Below are 19,654 nucleotides of genomic sequence, written 5' to 3'. Positions count from 1 at the left end.
ATACAATGATGCTTGTGGGAATCATTTTTCTATACATATTAATTTTTAAAGTAAGTTTTTGGTTAATTTAAAATTTAAGCAGTAAATTGGAATCATATGTAAATACATAAGAATATGAAGTTAGGTATCCTGTTAACACATTATGATAAAGTAAAAATGGTGAAACTCTTAATGTAAGCTGAGATATTATCTATCTTGCTTTAATGGAAGCTGGGATATTATCTTTCTCAAATGGTAGCTGAGATATTATCTATCTTACTCAGTTTTAACTTTTATATTTGACAGGGTCCAAAGGAACCACACCAGAAAGATTAAAACCAAAAGGAATTACTTCCCAGGTACCATAGTTTTTGTAACCCCATATATCACAGTAGATCCTTTCATATTCAAAATTATATTGGATTTAAATGATTTTTGGGTTCCATGTTTGTCTTTTTCTTTTTTCCTTTCAGAGTTCTTGAAACTTGAACTTTTAAACATGAAAAAAATGGGGATGGACATACTATGAGCTATTGCACAGCTGTTAATCATTATTTTCATATTACATGAACTATATCTCTATTGACTAATTTTATACTGCTTTACCTGGTAAAATGATAAACTTATAGCTTCAACAGCACTTATTTAGATTTATTTCATAGTAAAAACATTTGAAGACTTTGAAGAACTTTTTACTTTATTGAATATTTCAGAAAACCCCACTATCAAGAACTAAGTCTACCCCTGTGCCAAGAGGGTCATCCTTAGAGGAGTTTGACCAAAATGCAGAAGGTTTGTATTCATAACAATAGAAAAAAATGGATATAGTGAAACACAACGAATGCACCTAAATACAGAATATTGACTACTTTCAGACGGGTCACCAAAATGTCTTCAACAAGTTTAAACACACTTTTAAGTAAGTTCTTAAGGGAATGATAACATAAGTAAAAAAAAAGTCTGTGGGAACAGAACAATGACACTGAAATAAACTACAATGTAAAATAACACAAATACACATTACTGACCTACATCACTGGGCTGGACAGGTGCATGTCTGCAATTGGGTAAAACTAATTTTATTAGATCACTATAATATCAGTTTACTAGATTAAGAATAGTAATGCCAAATATTAAATAGGCCAGATTTGATGAATTGCAATACTCAAAAATGACAAAGGAATTATATAGAGATGCTGTTCAGTGGTTTAATATCTCTATTTGTGAAAACAGGGTTAAAAAAAAAGACAATACGAAAATTGTATCCATTACAAATAAATCAGATTGATAGATCCATGGAAAGAATCTGCTTTATAAACTATATCTCCATAAATAGCTGGCTGAGCAACATCACTATTAACAAAGAATTGTATCAAAGTTTTGTAATGGTGAAAAAACTTTGTAAATGATTTTAGAAGTTTGTGATATCTTTACCCCTGTGGCAAAAGCTTTTCTGCATTTATTATAACCTGACACTTAAATAAAAATACGAGCAAAGCTGACTAGTTGTGAAATGGAAATACTGTAGGAGAGTGCTTCATGAATATAAACCATTGAGGAAAGGAAAATTAACAATATGAAATTAAAGTCATTTCTTTTGCCATAAATTTGTGTATGAAAGCTGCCATTTTATAGTGTGACAAGTTGTATGAGCACTATTTTTGTTAGATTTAGTCAACTTAAGTTCTTTTTGGTGGATACCTTGAATATATTATTCAAATTTTGGATTATTAATGCCCAAAAGATCATCAAAATATCTTGAAAGTATTATTAAAATGCTACAGATCCTATTTTTGAAGGATCTTTATAGAGGAAAGCCATGGAGTGGGATTAAATGATACAATTAGTCCCCAATACCAACAATCTGTCTGAATTGAGTATTACTAAATTGAATATACATGTAGGAATTGCCAGTTGAAAAAATTAAAAGCATTGATAATATCTGAATATGTCCAATTAAGGTATTTATCCACTTGTAAATCACTGAAATATGTAATGTACATGTTACTGTCATTACAAAACATGAATTGAGAGCCAGGTTTATCTAAGGACCATTTAAATAAATATGACAACTGTGCTTCATGGAGTTTCCATGGAAGTGTTTTATACAGGGTAGAAAAGTCACAATTATCTACTGAATGATACAAATCTTGTCAATCTAATACCTGAAATGAATTATTGACATTCCAAAAATAGTTCACAACCATTATTTTCATAACATTTTTTGCAATATTTAATGTCGAAATTTTTAATAGTTTTTAAAAAAGTAGTTGATAATTTAGAAATATTTATAATAATGATATTATTATTATTTTTCAGAAATGTTCATGTTAGATGATGGTTTTGAACCACAAAGTGAGGAACCATTCTACAGGTCAGATGAGGAATCAGACAGTGAAGATGATAGCCCTTGTAAGTGTTTGACTTCTTAAAAACATGGTATTGTACATGTACATGTATGCTTATCTCATTATGACAACAATAGTGATTTATTAATGATTTTGTATGTTTTATATGATTATAACCAATTAAATGTTACATTGCTCCATGTTTACTATGAACAAATTCAGGTGTACTTTTCAGATTTTTTCAATGTTAATTAAAAGCGTATTTTGTCACAACAATTGCACCTTGCATTACTATGTATTACTGTAACAGGATGTTTCTCATTATAACTAAAATTAAAAGCGTATTTTTGCTCAAAGAAATCCAGTTATAAATGCACTCTTAAATTCTAAATTAACTGTATGGATTGTTTCACTGCATCTGATATCTTTATTGTGTGCTTACATAAATAACATTGTAAACAACTTGACAGAATACAGATCTATATACAGATGAGGCTTACAATCACGGGCAAATGTGAGACTGTGAGCAGCATTTTCACTACTTTGAGCCCAATTTGTATTTTAAACTTTTTGTCGACTCATTGAACTGTTATTGTTTTCAGAATAACCTACATTTGTGACATTATAACAGAGTTATATATTACCCCCCACTAGGTGGAATCACCTTGTCAGCCTGTTTGTCTATTGCTTTATCACAATTATCTCCGCTTCCAATGAATGGATTGCTTTCAAATTTCATGTATGGCTTTATATAGTAAGGGCATACATTGTAAGCAATTTTGGTTTTTTGTCCAATATCAACTTTCTGTTTCATGGGACTTTGCTATTTTTCATTTTATGAAATGATAGAGAAAAATTTTTGTCACTAATTCTTGGCTTCCAGTGGATGGATTGATTATGAATTGGTGTGTGGCTTCATTTAGATGGAGCATATGATATTAGCGATATGGGTGTTGTCCTATATCAGCTTCCTGTACCAGTTTGGTAATTGTGTGCAACTTAACGTTTTGTCAGTGGCCAAAAATTACTTATACATAAATGGACAGATCATTTGACTGCTCATAGAGAACAGTTACGCTATAAAATCTAATTACTAACAGACAACCAGAAGTAGAAACATAGTATACACGGGATGTTGTAACATTATTATTTGTACGTCATACAATGACAATCTATTAAACCACAGATACATAAATCTTTTATTAAAGATCTTGGTTAAAGTTAGACTTTTCAGTTTCAATATTTTGCTTGAAGAGTTGATGTCATACTGTGCAGTATTTACCCGATTGGGCTTATAAGAATTATCTTTATTATCATGTATATCGCTACTAATTCAGAAATAATTTATTTTTGTATTGTTCTTAGCTGAGAGAGAAGCTCCATCAAACGTGAAGAAGAATAAATTGATATATTCAGCATCTGTTCCAATATCAGTCCCCACATGGTGCCCCTCTAACCAGGACAATGCTGACCTGGAAGAGGATGATGAGGAAGGGGTAAGTTGGTGTCAATTCAAGTCTTTCAATGTACCTTTGTGTTCTCATTAAAGAAACTTTCCATAAGGACTTAAGAGGGTATCCTGGCAAAAACCAGGCAGTGGGTGGCGCATGACAGATTTTGTTTTCAAAACATTTTCACCCATTTTATATCACAAATGCATCATTTTTTCAAAGTTGTGTGACCAAGTGGGGCGTGATGGTAAATGCTGGCCCAAATATAACACGAATGTGGAACTACTTTTATTAACACATAGAAGGCATTGAAAGATCTACAAAATAGAGAACAAAAGGAATAATGAATAAATATACAAAATAGACCAATTATTGTCAAATACATGCAAAGCATAGAAAATCATTGCAAATATTCAAACAACTTGCATAAATCAAATTCATTTGCATGTTCAAAACAATTTAACTTAACGAACACACGAAAAGAACACAAATCATCAATTGAATATTTAAATGTAATACCCACAGTTAACTATAACTGTACACAACTGACCATTTAAAGTCCTTTATAAGTACTCACTATAACAAGGTATAACATTAAATCAATTAAACTGATTCAATGATCTGCAAAATCAATAAAACAAATTGAAATAAAACATTGAAATACAAAAATGCTTTAAATGCAAAGTGCCAGTACGAAAAATGAAAAGTAAGAACATGAAAAAGTAACATCATAAATACCTTATCTGCTGGCTATACTTCTAACAATTAAAAGCGGACATTCATCTTGGCCTCCCAGTTCCACATTGAAATACTATAAAAAGTTCTGAGTATTTATACCAAAATATAGTACTACTCACAAGTGGAAAAACTAGAACATCCAACCTCTAAATATATTAAATCCAATAACAACCAGTGAGCAGATTTTCAGCACAATGCGAAGAAAATGCAAAATGCAACGAAGCGTAGAGTAACTCAGACCACTGTAGAGAACAGATCAAAATTTCGAAAGAAATATAAGTCAATAAATGGAAAACAATAATTATTTTGATAAGTAAAAATCAGCTTGTCCACATACTCCCCAGCTGAAATGTTATCGTCTCGATAAACAATACCAAAAATTAACTCCACATACTCCCAAATAATAGGAACAATAGTAAAATGACAACATACATTTACCATAATCAAAATGATAAATTGAAGAGTCAACAGCACTACAAATCACATTGTATTAAAATTACTAACTTTTGTAAGCAGTTTACTTTGCTAATAAATACTAACTACAATAAACAGCACATGGTAGTCTATTCGGATTAGAATGTTTACCAGCATTTATCCTCGTACTTCGTCTCGGTACCATCAGAGTATCATCATCATCACCGTCGCTCGAATCGTACGGAGTAAGTTCATCACAATCCGGCCGACACTTCAACACATGTTGACGATTCAGCGTCCTGGATATACCAGCTCCATCACTAGGTTCAACGACAACGGTATTTTCGGATGATCTTACCACTCGGTAAACGGCGGAGTCCCAAGTGTCTTGAATCTTGTTACGCCCATGTACGCCACGATTCCTGATGTAAACCGAATCTTATTCACGGATTTCAGGATTAAAATGTCTCTTGTCGTGCTGTTCCTTCCTGTACGATGCACGGTCTTTCATCTGCTCCCCAGCTTTTTCGTGAGCATATCGTAGACGATTCTGATGTTCAACAATCCATTCATCTAAAAGAACTTCAGAGTCATTAGATTCATTATTGCACAACAAAAAATCAACAGCTAATTTTGGATGCCGTCCGAACAATAGATAATACGGACTGTAACCAGTTGATGAATTCATTGATACATTGTACGAAAATACAAGTTCTGGTAAATATTTCGGCCAATTTTTCTTTTTGTCAACAGGTAACGATTTTAAAAGATTATGTAGAGTTCTGTTAAATCGTTCACATTGAGCATTTCCTTCCGGGTGATACGGTGTTGTACGAGTGCGATTAATGTTGTACAGTTTACAAAGCTGGCGAATAACGTCAGATTCGAAATTCCGACCTTGATCGGAGTGTAAGTGCTCAGGTACCCCATAAATGCAAAACCACTCGGTCAATAAAACGTTTGCAACGGTGTCTGCTTTTTGATCCTTCGTGGGAATTGCCCTAGTAAATTTTGTAAAAATATCAGTCATTACCAAAACATTCTCTTTGCCATGTGCTGGTTCAAGTATGGTAAAGTCAATTGCTAAAATTTGTAACGGTTTGTTGGCAATGAGATGCCCCATAGCTGGTCGAATACTAGGTTGCGGCATTTTTGAAATCACACAACGTCTACAATTCTTACAATAATCTTTAATTGTGTTAAACATACCTGGCCAATAGCATCTGGTCCGTATGGTGGTAAACGTACGTTCAATCCCTTGATGTCCTAAATCGTCATGGCACTTTCTCAATACTTTGTCCCTCAGAACAACTGGCAAAATCAACTGGTTTATCTCACCATTTATCGGATCACGTATCCTTCTATAAAATATACCATTTACAACAATCATTCTGTCCCATTGACGTAAAAGAGTAACTAAATTTCTATCTAACTTGTGTATTTCTGACCGTGAAGGTTTAACCTTAGTGTTCCAAATTGCAATAAATTTACTTATTACTGAATCAGAATTTTGTAAATTTCGAATTTCACCTTTGTCAAAAGTTGGTAAAGTTGTATGAGCTTCTTCAACAAAAACAGTTTGACAGTCTTCAGACCTAACATTCTGAACTACATCACCTGGAACTGCTGTACCGGTAGCAAACTTCTGTAGCAATGTTTTTATATCTTCGGACTTTGCAAGTTCTACCTTATTATGTGTTCTAGACAAAGCGTCAGCATTTAAATTATGCTTTTGTGGTCTATACCTGACATCAAAATCAAACACTGCTAATCGGGACAGCCACCTCTGTTCCTGTGCTGAAAGTTTTGACGTCTGCAAATAACATAATGGATTATTATCGGTATAAACAGTAAACTTAGAACATAATAAATAGTCTCTAAATTTCTCAGTTATCGCCCAAGCTACTGCCAATAGTTCTAACTTTCTAGAACTATAATTGTTCATATTTCGCTCGTTCGGTCTTAATGCTCTACTCGCATAAGCAACAACTCGTAATTTTCCTTCCACATATTGAGATAACACAGCACCTAAGCCTTGCATACTTGCATCGGTTTCCAAAACGAATGGTTTATTAAAGTTTGCATATGTCAATATCGGTGCAGAAACTAAGTGTTCTTTCAACGTATCGAACGCTTTTTGACAATCGGTGTTCCAATCTTTTCCAAAAAGTTTACGTGGATGTGGTGTATACTGCTGAGCCAATTGATTCAAAGGAGAAGCAATTTTGCTAAAGTCTCTAATATAACGTCGATAGTAACCAGCTAATCCCAAAAATGATTTCAATTTCTTTACATTTGACGGAACTTCAAAATTTTCTATAGCACTAACCTTGTCAGGATCTGTGTGTATACCATCAGCAGACACCACGTGACCAAGATATCTTACTTCACGCTTGAAAAAATGGCATTTTGAAGGCTTCAGTTTCAGTCCATGCTGTCTTAAACGCTGAAAAACTACTTCAAGACGTTTTAAATGATCATCAAATGTACTAGAAAATGTGATAATGTCATCAAGAAATACAAGCAAAATTTGAAACAGTTCATTTCGAAAACAATGCTGCATTAACCGTTGAAATGTAGCCGGCGCATTGCAGAGTCCGAAAGGCATGCGTAAATACTCGTACAAACCCATAGGAGTAGTAAATGCAGTTTTCTCAATATCATCATCATTCATTGCAATTTGGTTGTAACCAGAAGTCAAGTCCATCGTAGAAAATAGTTTAGCGCCACTGAGAGCATCAAAAGATTCTTCAACTCGCGGAAGCGGAAATGCGTCTTTGTTGGTTTTCGAGTTAAGTAAACGGAAGTCAACACAGAGCCTCAGAGAGTTATCTTTCTTTCTGACCAAAACGATCGGCGAAGCATAAGGGCTGGTGCTTTCACGAATGATCTTATTTTCTAGCAACTTTTTGATATGATTCTTAACTTCCTCATATTGTGTTGGCGGTATACGCCTGTATGGTTGTACGATCGGTTTATCATCTTGCAGCCGAATGGTATGCTTAACGGTAGAAGTGAAACCAACATCATTATCATCTTTTGAGAAAACATCTTTGTATCTATAAAACAACTTTTGAACAGCGTTTAACTCAATTTTGTTAACAGATAGATGGCTTATATCAACCGGCATTTCAAATTGTTTATAATCATCATCAACTTTAGAATTCGGAACATCAGAAAATGGTAAATTACTGTGGAAAATTATTTCTTCAACAGAATCAGTTCGAATGAACTCAATACGTGACCGATTGTTTTGCTCGACTTCTCCTTTCATAAGAATGCCAACTCTTGTTTTTGGTGCAATATAAATGTCATCACTGCCTAGGTTTGCGACTCGAAATGAAAAATGACCACGTTTGACGGTTACAAAAGTGTGTACTACGACTAGTGAACTTGGCAAATGTCCGCTTGATTTTAATGGTTCTATTACGGCATCATATATTCTAGGAAGATTTGGTCCTGTGCCATTTAAAGTAACAACAGACGAAGCAGGTATGCGTACAGGAGAACTAGCGCAAACTTTAGCATAACCAATAGTGTTCAAATGTTCATCTTTAATGCAAGCTTTAAATTGCTCTTTAAGTTTTGAATTTTCCGCAATAGTGGATACTTCTTCGCAAAAGTTCCTGCCAAAATCAAATTCTAAAATGTTTTTACAGCTCCTAATGATATTCATACCTAATAGCCCTGGAACCAATGCCTTCCTTCTTCTTGTGACTGGATCAGTGGAATCTTTCACAATCAATACACCACAGCTTTTCAACGTTTGTCCCATCACTACCATATCAACTTCCACATAACCAATATATGGAATAGAAAGTCCATTTGCAGCCCGAAGCTGCAAAGCTACGTCAGTACGTAATAGAGTACAATCCCGCAGAAATTTATCATAGAACGACTCTGTAACCGAAGAAATAGTAGATCCCGTATCCACTAAACATTTAGCCTCTGTGCCTGCTATGGCAACGGTAACCACCGGACACTTTCCTATCAAATAATCACAATCAACAGAGTCCATATATCCTCCATCTAACATGGGACTCGACACGAAAGATGGCGCTAGTTTCCCTGCTTATTCGGACAATCAGCAACTTTATGACCCGGCCTTTTACACCCAAAGCATAAATTAGAAGAACGTTGTTCATTGTAGGATCTATTCTGACCAGATGGCTTGGAATTGACTGTTTTTGTTAAAGCATCGATCTGTTCACTTTGTTTCCTTACTATCGCGAAAAGCTGATTCATTTTATCATCATTAGAATGCTGATCTTTCAGTACATTTGAATCTACCTGAACTTTCACTTTAGGTACGGGATCATTTATCTCCTCCTCTTCTGACCACATAATCGCTTCTTCGCGGAGACCGAGAAACGTAATGTCTGGATCAGATCTAACTAAACGCTTCAGGTGCTTCCTAAGCATGACATCCTGTACATTTTGGGAAAACTGATCACATAGTGATTTGTCCTTGTTCGGAATCAATGAATCATCTTTTCTAATTACTTTCCGGATTAAATCCATTAGAGCATAAGAATACTCACGTAAGGATTCGCCCTGTCGTTGCACTCTGTCGAGAAAATTTTTCTGCAGCTTTGTGATGTTGTCCTTCCCACCAAATGCATCCTGCAGAACTTTCACAATTCGACTAGGATTCTGTCTAATACCGTTCGATCTATATTTAATTTCTTCCTTGGCTGCACCTTCCAAAAACGAATAAATGAAATCAGCACGCTCCTGACGAGACATTTCACGTGTGCAAGACTCAACATCTTCAAGCCAATCCTCTACGTTCATGTTATATCCGGAAAACTTTGGTACCCTTCTGTCACGCTGAACATATATAACAGAACGTTTCTGGTCGTATAGTTGTTCATCATTCTCCACGTCTTCATTATCATCAGTTGTTTTCATCTGGTTAAGTTGATGCTGTAGTTCAAGAACTTGTCTTTGAAGCGACTTACATGTAGGGCGAGACATCCTTACAGGTATGTTACTCGGCAAACTCCGTGTAGTTCACTTGGTAATGTTCGACATCTTCCGGAATCCTATCAAAATATCGTCTGCTTAATGCCTTTAACCTTGCTTTCCCGCCTTGCCAGCAGTCAATGCCTTCTACATAATTGAATTGTCGACGACGCCATTCTGTGACCAAGTGGGGCGTGATGGTAAATGCTGGCCCAAATATAACACGAATGTGGAACTACTTTTATTAACACATAGAAGGCATTGAAAGATCTACAAAATAGAGAACAAAAGGAATAATGAATAAATATACAAAATAGACCAATTATTGTCAAATACATGCAAAGCATAGAAAATCATTGCAAATATTCAAACAACTTGCATAAATCAAATTCATTTGCATGTTCAAAACAATTTAACTTAACGAACACACGAAAAGAACACAAATCATCAATTGAATATTTAAATGTAATACCCACAGTTAACTATAACTGTACACAACTGACCATTTAAAGTCCTTTATAAGTACTCACTATAACAAGGTATAACATTAAATCAATTAAACTGATTCAATGATCTGCAAAATCAATAAAACAAATTGAAATAAAACATTGAAATACAAAAATGCTTTAAATGCAAAGTGCCAGTACGAAAAATGAAAAGTAAGAACATGAAAAAGTAACATCATAAATACCTTATCTGCTGGCTATACTTCTAACAATTAAAAGCGGACATTCATCTTGGCCTCCCAGTTCCACATTGAAATACTATAAAAAGTTCTGAGTATTTATACCAAAATATAGTACTACTCACAAGTGGAAAAACTAGAACATCCAACCTCTAAATATATTAAATCCAATAACAACCAGTGAGCAGATTTTCAGCACAATGCGAAGAAAATGCAAAATGCAACGAAGCGTAGAGTAACTCAGACCACTGTAGAGAACAGATCAAAATTTCGAAAGAAATATAAGTCAATAAATGGAAAACAATAATTATTTTGATAAGTAAAAATCAGCTTGTCCACAGTTGAATGTTGGTTTTGAATTTATTGCAACATTAAAAGAGAAATAAATTACTTAGAAAGCATGGTAATTAATTGAAAAATTGGAGATAACCCTTTAATTTGAACAAAGTTTGATTGCTTTGCCATCCATTGTCGATTCAAAACAAACTTGATACTTTTTGACTTACATATGGTATATACGTTGCACTGGAATGAAAATTAAAAATTCAGTGGGATAAAATTTACTCTGTGCCACTCATATCAGAAGGATCTGACAGATTTTTACATGGACAGCCTCTTAAAAGTCAGTGGTGTCCATTTAACATCAATTGTATCTTTCATCAAAATATCCGTCAGGCTTAAAAATGTTGCCTGTTATTCCGCTTAACTTACTGACCCTAATTTTTTGTGCCTACCTATAAGTTGTTTTTTTTTTTTGGCAATTTTTTGACAAGCACTATTAAAGTCTGCATGTTTCTCCAAAACAAACCAGTCATAAAAAAAAATTTGAAAGGATTAGACGTTTTGCCTACCTACCATTCCTAGTTTTTTAGCGCATATTAGGTAGTAGAAATACAGGTATTCTTTGTCTTTGCCTTGTCTAGAGATCAATTTTAGCTCAATCATAACACATAGGAATTACACATAGTGACACATACTCGAATATTTGTTTGTATATAATGAGAATGGAAATGGTCAATATGTCAAAGAGACAATAGTTTGAATTAGGGTTACTTTGACCATATTTAAGATGTCAAGAAGAAAGATAAGTAAAAATAGTGTGACCTTAATTTTAATGCACCACGATCCCTGTTGAAGGTAACTTTCTACATTGAGATTGATGGATGGGTGATACACCTTTTTTACCATTATAGTTATGAGGGATACAGATTCTTTGTTTTACACTTAGGGATATGATATACACTGTCTAAACCTCATGGTTCTGTCCTGTGTCACAATTTCCTGTTATACTTTCCCCTCTAACTACTGTAACTACATTTTGCACAGTGAAAACTTAGTTGAAAAGATGTCTTGCATGTTGTTTTGAAATCTGTGAAATCTATTGCTTGATGATTGCTTCTATTTTTGTAGTCATTACCAAGTGACCCAGACCAGATTGCTGCCTCTATGCAAGCTCTTGCTCAGAGCATTCACAATGATGACCGATGTATTTTTGGAGAAAGACCCAGACCTCGTCTCAATACTGGTGATTTTACCAACATGTGACTTACCTTAGTTTTATTTAGTTTGTTTTCCAAGATATGTGATCTGTTTTACGGTGTATAAGAGAATTGTCATATTACCTGTTGTATAAGTTCTATGAATTATTTGTTGACTTGTTCCAACTGTTCTTGTATTTTCCTTTACCTATAAATAAGGACTAGTTTACCATTATAGTTATTACAACAATATGATTTTTTTTCATTTTTGTAACTGTTACAAATGTTATTCTTTTTTTTGATGTCATGTCACTATTCCTGGATAGGCATATTTTACTACACATTTTACTTATAGTTCTAAGCTGTAGTGTTACAGATATAATCTGATTTTATTAAGATAGTGTAAAAATTATAATCCAATGTCATGGAAAAAGTCCATGGTTAAAACAAGGATATGCAATTTGTTCCATTACTAAAAGTGAAGAGGAAGAAACTTAAATTGTGAACAATAAAATAGAAATATCAAGAACAAATATTTAAATGTTAGTTTTTGTAATAGTCAGGTAAAATGGGAAAAATCTGAAACATGCATGTCAAAAACCCACTGATCTGACAATATAATTTCACTCAAAGATGCTTCTTCTATTAGAAATGACCGTTATTTGATCTCTGTATTGCTGCATTTGTTTATAATTTTTCAATAGGATGTTAGAAAAATGAGGTTTTTGACAGAGTTATCTGTTTTTGAAATGTTCATATTAAGTGCATTTCAATGAAATTATGACTTTGTTTACATATATGATATTGAAAATATTGTCTTTTTTCCTTAATTCTGATGGAAGTTAGTCAAAGTAAACTTTCAAAATGGCATGTTTTTTGTTTTTTTTTCATTCACAGCCTGATTCTTACAGAGACTGTCACTTTAGACATAATTATAATTTAGCCCTTCTTTTGAAAATTCAGATGGTTGTTTCTTAAATTGTGATACTTACTATATGAAAGATATATTGTTAATTCTGTCTACTTTCTTTTATTTCTTTTTCAATGGAAAGAAACAAGTTTAAGATTAATACTACAATAGCCTCCTGTGTTGACAATGTGGTGAAAAAACTAGGACATGGTTTAAGTTTGTTGGAAATGAAAAACTTATGTAGGAAAAACTAGTGTGATAGGGATTACATTTTATGTTGTTGATTGATCTCATATTAGTAAAAGTCTTATTAATCAAAAACACATCATTATTTGAATCATATTATTCATGTCAATTCAGGTTACCATATTTAAACTTTTGCACCTCAAGTGAAGCTAAGTGCAAGTTACCAAAATAGGGCTTGTAATTCATATTCTTGACCTATTTTTTATCCGGAATTTCTTCTCTTGAAAGCATTCAAAACTCAAAGACTTGATTATTATTCATTAAATTCACAGGGTCACATGACAAGACTTACAAGTCATATTTCCAAGATGTATTGAGTTGGAAAGGGTAGATTGAGGCTTTGACATTAGTAAAAGTAAAGGGCTTATATAAACATGGTGTTAACCCGTTTCTGGTGTATTCATATATTTGAAATGCAAATGTTGTTCAAACTTTCTTTTTTTTATACATTAAACATGAGAACATTTATTAAAATATGTACTGTTAATGGGATATTAATAGGATAATTATTTGGAAAGAGTGAATAACTAAAATATGATCACGAGTGCTGAAGAATGCCTAGATTTAATGATTGTGTGGAACTTGTTCCATGCACGAGTCAAATCTGAATGTGTTCTTGGCACAAGTGATCATATTTTGGTTATTCACACTAACCAATTGATTATTCTATTCATTATATAGATTTCCTCCATTGTTCATTGTTATTTTCAACATAAATTTTAAATTTTCTGAACGGTGGATTGATATTGGTGTTGTGATGTTTTGGTGGGAGAAAGTGCAAGAGTGAATTATCGAATTTATTTCACAGTGTGAATTATGGAAAAATATTACAATGGGAACATTCGGAAAATCACTGCTATCTATATAATAAGTGATTATAATTCACTCTAAAATACTTAAGTTTTGTTCAGTACAGGTTAATTTCAGGGCAGTTTGTATGCAAGTCTGCTATCATTAAGCATGCTTGTGGGTTGATATAGGAAGAAGGGCTGATAATGTTATATAAATGTTATGGTTCACACACTTAATACAGAATTAATTGTGAAGTAATGTTGTGTAGCTGGTAGTTGTGCCTTATTGTTTAATTTCAATATATACTGTTTATTTTTTTAATCTTGGTTTTAAACTGAATATAAATTGTCATTTATTACCCGAAACTATCTTCTTTGTTTTATACGTTAAGGTCACTACACATAGTATGATTTGATTACAGACACTTTTATCACAAGTGGTAAAGTAGAAAAATTCTGAATTGACCTTGTAGTCTTACTCTATTGGAATATTGCTCCTTCACATTTTAATTTCTTTCAGCAATCTGTTAATTGACTTGAGGACAGATATTTTTATTTTATATATGACTGTTTTAATCATGGCACATTTCATTTTTTTAAGTTCTGTGACTTCTAATAAACCTGTTATGTCAACCCAATCAAAGTAACTTCCTATGCAGTTATATTTAATTGTGATGGTTTTAGTTTCTCTGATGAGATTTTTGTCTTCCACAACAACACATAAGGAGACATAGAAATTCTGGTGTCCTTGCTGCCACGCTTTGTGGACACAACTTCTCAGAAACTGTTAAACAGATTTTGTTGAAATTGTGTACAATTGTCAGTCACCATATCATGTAGATCCTATTGCACAGCCATATTGATTTGATCTACTAATTGTCCAGTGACTGGATGTAGGGTCTAACTACACTCCATTCTACTTTCTATTCAGATGAACTTTAGAACCCTCACCTTTTCCGTCTGAATAATGCTTTTACAATTGTTGAAGCTGCATTCTGATTTGCTGATCAGAAAGGTCATTTGAACAGAAAGTAGAATGGAGTGTTGTTAGATCCTACATGCAGTGACTGAAGGGAACAATGAATAGGTCTGATCTTAAGTAGATTGCATAGCCTATCTGTCAGTCCATCAACTCAATGACACATTAGGGATACTTTTTTATCTTCCAAAGTCTTTGGGACTTAAAAAGCTATATGTAAGAAGATGATGTATTTTAGACTTTTGAACAAATATTATTTTAGTTAAGTTTTTCCACAAGAAATGAATTGAATGTGATACAGATGTTTTACAGGACAAGTTAAACAGCACACTATGTTGTTTATAAGATCTTTGATTGTAAGACCAATCAAACGGTGCATTTATTTTAATCTGTAGTTGTCCAAATTGGACATTACCATGTTTTTTCCCTATGTGTTAAGGTGTCATTTATAATCACAAAGTGCTGAATCTTGTATTAAACCAAAGTGCTGTCTTTATGTTTTACATTTTTGGTTTTATTTTTAATTGTCATGTGAAATTGAAATGATTTTTATGAATGGAATTACATTGTTTTCATTAGATTAGACACATCCCACTTCCGTTTCTACTGAGCTGTCCTTGTTGAGGCTTCTTAGCCAACTTAATTTTTCGAACTCTGTAAGGACAGTTAAGGTAGTACAGATATGTATTATACAGTAAACTGCTTACGTACAGTGGCAATGGAATATATACATATTGTTCGTGCACTCTGTTATCATCTCTATCATTTTGTTTTTTTCTGATGCTTATCTACAGCTTAAATAGTTAGAAACATTTTGAGGAAAATAATTTCATTTAATAGTTGAACATGGAAATTTTCCTGAAATTTCAATGAAGAATAAGGGGTGAAAAAAAATTTACAAGTTCATATTAGCATTTTTGTACATGTAATTGATTAACCATTATCATTAAGAAGAAACCATGTTTAGTTCATTTGACCAGGATAAAATTCTGGGGCATTTCTTTTGCTGATGCTAGATATTCACGATGAACTAGTGTATAAATTCATTTACGAATTTATTTCATCCTTCATTTTCTTGCATTTATTAATTTATAGAATGACATACTTTTATCTTATATGAAATCTTTCTTAAACGTACCATACCTGTAGTAGAGGATTATTTCTATAAAAATAAACGTATTTCATTTATGATAAGATTTTCCAGCATGGGGTAATTGGAATTTACTTTTTAGGAGCAATAACATATATCATGGTTCAATTATTCCAATTTTTATTTTACCTTTATTGGAGATGCATAAAAAAATTAAGATGGTTGAATGGTTCATGTCGAAACAAGGATAATTTTGTTCTTGAAGTTATAAAATTACATTGAGTGATGGGTTATTTCCCTAAGACAAGATAAAATTTCATTGAGTGATGGGTATTTGCCTAAGACAACATTAAATTTCATTGAGTGATGGGTATTTGCCTAAGACAACATTAAATTTCATTGAGTGATGGGTATTTCCCTAAGACAACATTAAAAAAAAAAAACAATGTAGTAATTTGCAAGTTCACATTGTTTTTGGTTTTTGGTTTGTTTTTGTAATTTTTTTTGGCAAATCAAAGGGTTTTGTTCCCTTCTACTGGTTTCCAGGTTTCACTGAAAATTTTACCTTACATACTAAAGAGTAACTAAGATTCTAGCAGAAATCAAAAGAATATCATTCAGGGACAAAGACCAGACATGGAAAATGGCACACAACAAAGAACATAAAACAATCAAAATAATACATACAAAGCAACAAAAGTAAAAAAGCAACTTGAACTTCACTAGAACCAGAAAGCATCTTAATAAATCTCATTACATAATGTGAAACAAAATATCAAAACCAGAGAAATTTAGCTTAAATGTCATTATTTATAATAACCTGATGTTACAAATTACCATTTATGTGCATTTTTCATTGATTTCAAATAAAACTCAGAGATTTACAGCTTGGTTTTTTTTATATCTGTAAATATTGACCACATGCTTTTACAGGCTGAAATTTTTTTTTAATGTTGACTTGAGACAACAGAAATTCATAGTTGAAATGTTGAAAATACATGTCACTATTATGTGTCCTACATTGCAATAAAGTATTTTTCCCAATGATTAAAATTTCAACTTTTTTTAAATGAAAGGCATGCACAAACTGCAAAATGAGGTTTTGTTACTAATAATTGCACGAATAATTATTAATATTCATATTGATTTGAAGTTTTTCATTATTTAGACTGAAATACCCTATTCAACTGTAATTTCTCAAGTGTTCTATAGAAAATATTTACATCTTGTTTGACTTAGATTGGCTATGTCTTTCATGAGGTAATGTTCATTATTGTAATTCAAATTTTAGATTATGGTGCTTTAATACTCTGTGAAGAAAAACAGTATATACAAAGCATTATTATTAGTAAATTGCATTTAATTTGTTTAGAACATGTATTGTGCTATTACTGCAATAAAACCAGCATTGATTTTAGTTCCTTGATTTAATCAAATGATTTTTAAGTTCAACATTGGTACTGGGTAGTGCACATCTAATAATTTTATATCATTCTGCATTCTCTTTTATTTATGAAAATTGTTAAGCTCTAGATTTTAGGAATAAATTTTGTTTAATGTTCTTGTATATTTTACAATGAGAAAGTTTTAATATTCTTTGTGGTTTTACAAAACAAATGTTATTATTTCTCATTTATATAAGGTCATTGAGGGGTATTGTACTCTGTTGCAATAAGATAACAACATAGTTGTAAGTGTAATATAAAAAAAAACAAGAAAAAAAAACTCTTGTAACGATTTAACTAAATGTCACTACAGATTTGGCAAAAAGTTAAATGTGCTTCACATTTTTACAATATTCAAAGTGATTATGTTATGTGCAGTGCTCTCAGTGATTTGTGTGTGTGAGATAACAGAAAGCAGGGAGCTATGCAAGATTACATTGTAGATTGGTTTACATGTGGCATTGATCTTATTTTTATTAAATGGAATGAGTTGATTTGTTTTATATATGTATTTTTTTTTCAAACAGTTATGCATTGCCTTATTTTCCCAAAGTTCAAACTGTACATGACATTTAATTGTCTAATGACCCAATAGTGTTTTACTGTGTACAAACAGATATGCATTTGTAATATTAGGTTGTGGAATTTTCTTCAATAAATTGAATAAAATTTCAAGTGTTTGTTGTTTTAATTTCCAATGTTGTTGCCTATAAGAGTATGTGGTTGGTATTTTTTAACATTTTCTACACTATCATCTGTGGAAAAAAACTGCTATGAAAAATTTTCTTTAAAATAACTTGATAAATAGCTAAAGGGTGACATCTTTGAATTGATTGGCAGATATTTATTTCAAAGATTTGATTAGTCCTGTTTTTTAAGGAATAAGGGCCCAATGCAAATGTTAAATCTTTCTCAAAAGCATTTACATCTGTAGAATCGTTATTCAACCGATCGACTTGTATAGGCTAGTTCCAATGTTTTAAAGGTGACAACCATGTTCATAGATCAAGTAATAATACAATACCGCCATGGATGTGTTTGATTTTCATGAAACATGTCAGTAATATCAGCATTTCAGAAAAGTTGTTTCCTTTGAAAGATCATCACACCTTAAGTAGTGTCTATAGCTGACCTGTACGGGCTTCTTAGCATACATAGAACCTTTAAGAAGGGAAGCAATTCAAAACATTTGGCAATTTATACACCTTTCTTAAGTTTAAAACCAACTTGGGTTTTGAGGATTACCTCAACGGCATAAATAGTTTTGATTTTATGAGAAATCCATGCCAACTCGGACTGTTTACATACTCCAAATGATGGCTCTTGTGTAGAGATTAAATTTGGAGATCTAAGCAAAAGGTGATATTGTTCTAGAAAAATCTAAACATTGCAGTCTGTGTTTCAGAAAAAAGGCAGAGATCAGATTATTTCTTCATATTTCAGATTTTGTAAGAAAAAAATAATGTGTGTATGCAATTAAGACGATATTGAAGATTAAATTCACTTAGTCAGTAAGCGTTCTAATATAGACCTAGGGTGAGAGAAATTATATTTAATGCAGTCTTTAGCATTGTTCGAAATTCTTCACTTTAAATGATTAACAAAAGAATAATTGCATTTACATTCTGTGAAGATTCTAATACACTGTCTTTTATGGATTAAGGGGTGCCGTTTACAAAATATCAAATGTGCTTTTTCCTTATACAAGTTACGAGAGGCGTCAGGGGCATGGTGGCATTATATGTTTTATAGTGTTCACAGACGACACAATGATAATATGTTGTCTTAACACCTGAGGAAGCATATGTTGGAGGATCGTGCCTCGGTACCCCGGTCCTGTAATCAAGTACCCCTACGTACTCATTTTAAAGTACATTTCAACATCAAATCTTAGGCACCGACCACTTTTATTTTGAAAGGGGGGCTGGGATATTTTCGAAAAAAAATATTAATTTCACTGTGAAGAAAAACAAAAAAAAATATTTTTGCTGTGGCAAGAAAAAAAATAAATGATGTTCCTTAATGTTGAAAAAAAATAATGTTGTATTCTGTTTTTCATTAAAAAAAAGTTTAGGTAGAAAAAAAAATTAAAAAAAGAAAAGAAAAGGAGAGGAGAGGAATACCATGTACATATA

At 32.5% G+C, this 19,654-nt stretch overlaps 2 protein-coding genes across 7 annotated transcripts in view; one reads left to right on the top strand and one right to left on the bottom strand.

Annotated features, from left to right (window-relative positions):
• The window catches only part of LOC148609040 (uncharacterized), a 28,878-nt gene extending 10,684 nt beyond the window's left edge, over positions 1-18,194 (top strand). For all 6 annotated transcript variants that reach the window (XM_088540376.1, XM_088540378.1, XM_088540379.1 and 3 more), the window contains 5 exons: positions 286-338; positions 693-771; positions 2,299-2,391; positions 3,693-3,823; positions 11,991-18,194. In XM_088540376.1, coding sequence (XP_088396502.1) covers positions 286-338; positions 693-771; positions 2,299-2,391; positions 3,693-3,823; positions 11,991-12,125 — 491 coding nt within the window. In that variant the 3' untranslated portion in view covers positions 12,126-18,194. The remainder of the gene's footprint in view (positions 1-285; positions 339-692; positions 772-2,298; positions 2,392-3,692; positions 3,824-11,990) is intronic.
• Positions 8,990-10,915, bottom strand: LOC148609041 (uncharacterized). Its single transcript, XM_088540383.1, has 2 exons — positions 10,587-10,915; positions 8,990-10,165 (listed from the first exon to the last, which is right to left on the bottom strand). Exon 2 carries the CDS (start codon positions 9,905-9,907, stop codon positions 8,990-8,992), a length of 918 nt encoding a protein of 305 aa, XP_088396509.1. The 5' UTR covers positions 9,908-10,165; positions 10,587-10,915.
• Positions 18,195-19,654: the final 1,460 nt, after the last annotated feature.

This window comes from Perna viridis, chromosome 8 (assembly GCF_037379345.1).
Source record: "Perna viridis isolate PV_CMFRI_1.1 ecotype Kerala chromosome 8, ASM3737934v1, whole genome shotgun sequence".
In the NCBI taxonomy this organism is placed as follows: Eukaryota; Metazoa; Mollusca; class Bivalvia; order Mytilida; family Mytilidae; genus Perna; species Perna viridis.
The sequence above is the reverse complement of the archived record's forward strand: the minus strand, read 5'-3'. Positions and strand labels throughout refer to the sequence as shown.

Bases quoted from the DNA above. Each gene is read 5' to 3' on its own strand.
- LOC148609041 (XM_088540383.1), bottom strand. From the start codon at position 9,907: ATGTCTCGCCCTACATGTAAGTCGCTTCAAAGACAAGTTCTTGAACTA.